We start from the raw sequence: 4,050 nt of genomic DNA on the forward strand, positions 1-4,050 counted from the left end.
TTCACAAACTTTACACCACCTCTAATTTATTTATAAAGAATTTATATTGGGCAGTCCACGCGCTGTAATTGCAGCTGCTACACTATGCAAAGACCAAGTTGTTGAATACTGGACGATCGGAGACAGAATATACAGTTTACATTTGAGGCAGTGTTGCTGGCTAAAATAACCTTTTTTGTAAATTGTGTAAGCAGCATTATTCCCAGCTATTCATTTGTTACAAAGTTAATGACTGCACATGTAATGCATTCTGTAAATTAACCTCTGAATTGCTGAGTACTAAACCAAACTTGGCCAACAGTACCCAACTTTTTTTGGACTAAATTTCAAACCTTAATCAGTAAAAAAAAAATACTAAAATCATACAACTTTGTATAAAAACAGAGAAATTCCATTATTTAAGGCAATCCAGTGTCACAGATCTCAGTTCTGAAATATACAAATGCTTAAATAGGTGAAATTTCCCCTATTAAAACTGAGAATACAAAACCTGTGGAAACATGTAACTTTTAATATGCAAAGTATAAAGCATTCAAGGTTTTGCTTGGTTCTTAAAAACTAAAGAACTTTTGTTATATAAGGTCCAAAGGGTTCTTCAAAGCTGGGGGCAAGTTCACAGGTCGGGACTCCTCATCCAGTAGTACCAAATCTTCCACTTCCCGTCCCTTGTATTTCCTTTTGCTTATTTTAACAACAACTTTCTTCTTGAGAAACAGTTTAATGGCTTCTCTGGAGGCTACCGCTTCTGCGTTGTCCTTTGTTTTCCCACAACCCATTCCTAAATAAACTCCTTTGCACCTCAGCTCACACACTATGTTTTCCTGAGATGTTAAAGTTTGTGGTAAGTCTGCCAGTTCTTTTAAGGGAGCAAATGAAATATCCAGCGTGGACTTTAAAGATTCAATGCACAATGCAAGCAGTTCGGAATGGTTTAGGTTGGCATTAAAGCCTCCGGCAGACACCAGCTTCCAAGCCACGGTCTTGTATAGTCTGTTGAAGAATGACTGCCTTTCTTTGGTGTCATCCACGGTCAGTCTACGTTGAGCTTTACCAGAACCCACACTCGTCTGCGAGTGGCCCTTAGACGTAGCATTACTATTCCTCTCCTGAGGAGCGGCAGATTCGTATCCGGCTTCAGCTGGAACGCTAGAGCCATAAGCAGGATAAGCTTTGGAAGCAGACACAGGTTGGCTATAACCGGATGTTTCATCGTAGCCTGGGTTTGCACCGGTTCTTTGGCCTGCACTAGTAGATGGGCCCAGGGCCTCAGAGCCTCTCCATGACGAATAACCAGAGGCACAATGTAGTTGGTTTTCATCTTGTGCCGTCTTATTGTGAGAGCTATCTGACGCTCCTGTAACATCTGACAGTTTGTGCTTCTTAAGAGGCTCCGCTACCCCTTCTGTAAAACAAATGAAAACAAATCATATTTCACAGACTGTAAAACTATCGCCGTTAAATAGGCAACAGTTTATTACTCAAAATAACCTAAAACTAGTTTATAAACATGATCTATTTGTTGTCATAATAAAAAAAGATATTTAATGGTCATCTGCACAACGTCACCTATTAAACTTCAATAATCCTTATGTTGACATTTGTGGACAAAGAAACAAACAACTAATTTACAAATATATTTACAAACAAAAGAGGCAATGCAAGATGGTTAAATAGGATATCACCCATGGTGACGCCACAACGTGTATACAAAATAATTGTTATAATTCACGTTACAAACTTTAGAAATGTAAAGCTCTATGGATTCTTATCTACTTGCTGCTAACCATGGCTATTGGTAATCCCTCTTTTCTTCACCTTGGAAACCAGTTCATCTCGAGTTGTGTGAATGGGTGCATCAGTCACTTTAATATTTTCTGCCATTTTAAGGATCTTGTCCATTACCGGTTGGGGGTATCTGGAAGAAAATAAAACACATGTGGTGTTAGAGCTGCCTTGGACATTCATTAATCACATCTCGGAATGGTAGTATTAACGGTTACTGAAAACTATGCATATTGCATTCCTTTTGCATGCAAATAGTTGAAAACATGAATTTGTTACTGGAGTTAGAAAATGAATCTTCTCTGTCGGTTAACCCCTCCCCTGACTGACTCGACTGAAAGCAGGAAGCATACTTAAGTACATTTTCCTGCATTTGCACAGCAGAGCTCCCATTTAAAGCAACAAAACCAGAGCTCCCTGGGAGTTAAAAGAAGACGAGCGGCAGCCAATTGCACATGCGATAGCCCAACGTTCAACACCTTTACCTCTCATAGCATCACTTCTGTCATACTAACAGCAGATTAAGAAACCGCTAGAAATGCGATAAAATACGAGCATTATACGCAAAGACTGGGGAGTACAGATAAAGAAGTGCAAAGTTTTAAAAATGGCCTTGTCACTATAGCAACCAACGCAATGTCCCTACCATCAGCGGGAACAGCGCTAGAAGGAGGGATCCTGTTAAACTGTAAGCTCTAGAGGACAGCGGCCTCCTTTCCCAGTTTATTCTCTCCTACTGCACTCCAATCAACACGTCTGTATGTCCAACACCCGTATATCACTGCAGTTACCCCCCCCCCAACATACCGAAAAATAAATCTCTTAACAAACATGCACATTGTTGCATATAACTTCCAATGAATGGCAGCCCACCACTCATCGAATCATTAACCGCCAATGAACCGACCCCCCAACGGGCTTCTCTAGCCAGTCACACGCATACTGTATAGGCCCTTCGCGCGTTAACCTACTAACCCAGTGGATCAGGAAGAGGCCCGCATGCCCTTCGTGTTATGTTTCCATTACACCGGGCCGGACACGAGCTATAGTGCGTACACATACAGCACACTCCCCATACACCCAGAGCTAGCCGTGTACTCTGCTTACCGGCAACCTGTGAACACATGGTTGGCCCACACCATAGAGTAGGCGAGCAGTCGGTCCAGGCCCCGGTGGTTACTCTCCACTGGGGGTGGTTGCTCTCCATCGCCGCAAAAGTCGTTAATATTCCGCAGTATGAACTCCCTGCGGTGCCGCCACAGTTTGTCCGATTCGCATTCTCCTCGAATAGTCTCTACCCAGGCGGCAATCTCACGGTTCTGGCGCAGAAAGTCGGACACATCGTCCGTAGACGCCATGTCCGGAATGGGGGACAGAACCAGAGGGTGCCGGGAGAACGGGGGGTACTCGTTATAGCTAAGATTCGGGGCTAGGTTGCTGTCGGTTAGTTATTTGCGGTCACCTAAAAAATCAGTTCAACCAACACTAATCGAAACTCCGCACGAATACACTTCTGAACGGATGACACAACACGGGAGCCGACTGGCCACGCCCCTTTCCCTAGATATTAACGTGACGCAGACGTCAACCGGGCACCCTGGCGGCCATCTTTGATATGGGCAGTGGTTCAGGATAATTCAGATTCTTTGGATTAGCACCTTCTGGGCTCGATGGGGAAATGTGAAGCCGAGTACCTCTCCAACTAACACACACACTTTCTCTAACACACTAACTCACCTTTCAGTTCTACAGAGCAACTCCATCATGATGCGGCCTGCTACACTACTATTGAAAAGTCAAGTGACCCCACTAAGCCCCTGCCTCTGACGGTTTGCCTGTGGAATTGTACGCCCCAAGGCTAAAAAGCCTGAATCTGGATAAAGAAAAGAGATGGGAAAAGGGGGAAGATATGGAGAAAGGGGAGCGATAGAGTAGATAGTAAGAAAATGGAGAGAGATAATGAGAAGGAAGAGAAATAATCAGAAGAAGAGACAAAGAGAAATAGGTGGAGAGATAACCAGAAAGAAAGAGATAATGAGAAAGCGGAGAGGTATACAGAAAAGGCAGAGATAAAGAAGGAGGATGAGAGATAAGCAGAAAGGGGGGGATGAAATAGAAGAGATAAAGAGAAATGGGAAAGATAAGCTAAAGAAAAGGAGAAATAATGACAAAGTCATTAAAAAAGAAGGGATAAAGAGAAAAGTAAGAGAGAGAAAGAATGGGGAGGTAAAGAGGACAACGTTAGAAAGAAAAGAGATGAAAAGGGAG

At 43.0% G+C, this 4,050-nt stretch overlaps 1 protein-coding gene across 2 annotated transcripts; it reads right to left on the reverse strand.

Annotated features, from left to right (window-relative positions):
• Positions 1-215: 215 nt before the first annotated feature.
• On the reverse strand, positions 216-3,180 carry CDKN2AIP (CDKN2A interacting protein). Of its 2 annotated transcripts, none has more exons than XM_053459460.1 (3): positions 2,890-3,180; positions 1,785-1,915; positions 216-1,402 (listed from the first exon to the last, which is right to left on the reverse strand). In XM_053459460.1, exons 1-3 carry the CDS (start codon positions 3,138-3,140, stop codon positions 573-575), a joined length of 1,212 nt encoding a protein of 403 aa, XP_053315435.1. In that variant the 5' UTR covers positions 3,141-3,180; the 3' UTR covers positions 216-572. The 2 variants fall into 2 exon arrangements, with proteins under 2 accessions (XP_053315435.1, XP_053315443.1); XM_053459468.1 differs by having other exon boundaries at positions 1,275-1,402; positions 1,816-1,915.
• Positions 3,181-4,050: the final 870 nt, after the last annotated feature.

This window comes from Spea bombifrons, chromosome 1 (genome assembly GCF_027358695.1).
Source record: "Spea bombifrons isolate aSpeBom1 chromosome 1, aSpeBom1.2.pri, whole genome shotgun sequence".
Lineage (NCBI taxonomy): Eukaryota > Metazoa > Chordata > Amphibia > Anura > Pelobatidae > Spea > Spea bombifrons.

Excerpts from the sequence above, each read along its gene's own strand:
- CDKN2AIP (XM_053459460.1), bottom strand. The coding sequence starts at position 3,140 with ATGGCGTCTACGGACGATGTGTCCGACTTTCTGCGCCAGAACCGTGAG. Across the intron at positions 1,916-2,889 it reads CATGTGTTCACAGGTTGCCG|ATACCCCCAACCGGTAATGG; the intron begins GTAAGCAGAGTA and ends ATTTTCTTCCAG. Across the intron at positions 1,403-1,784 it reads AGGGATTACCAATAGCCATG|AAGGGGTAGCGGAGCCTCTT; the intron begins GTTAGCAGCAAG and ends TTTGTTTTACAG.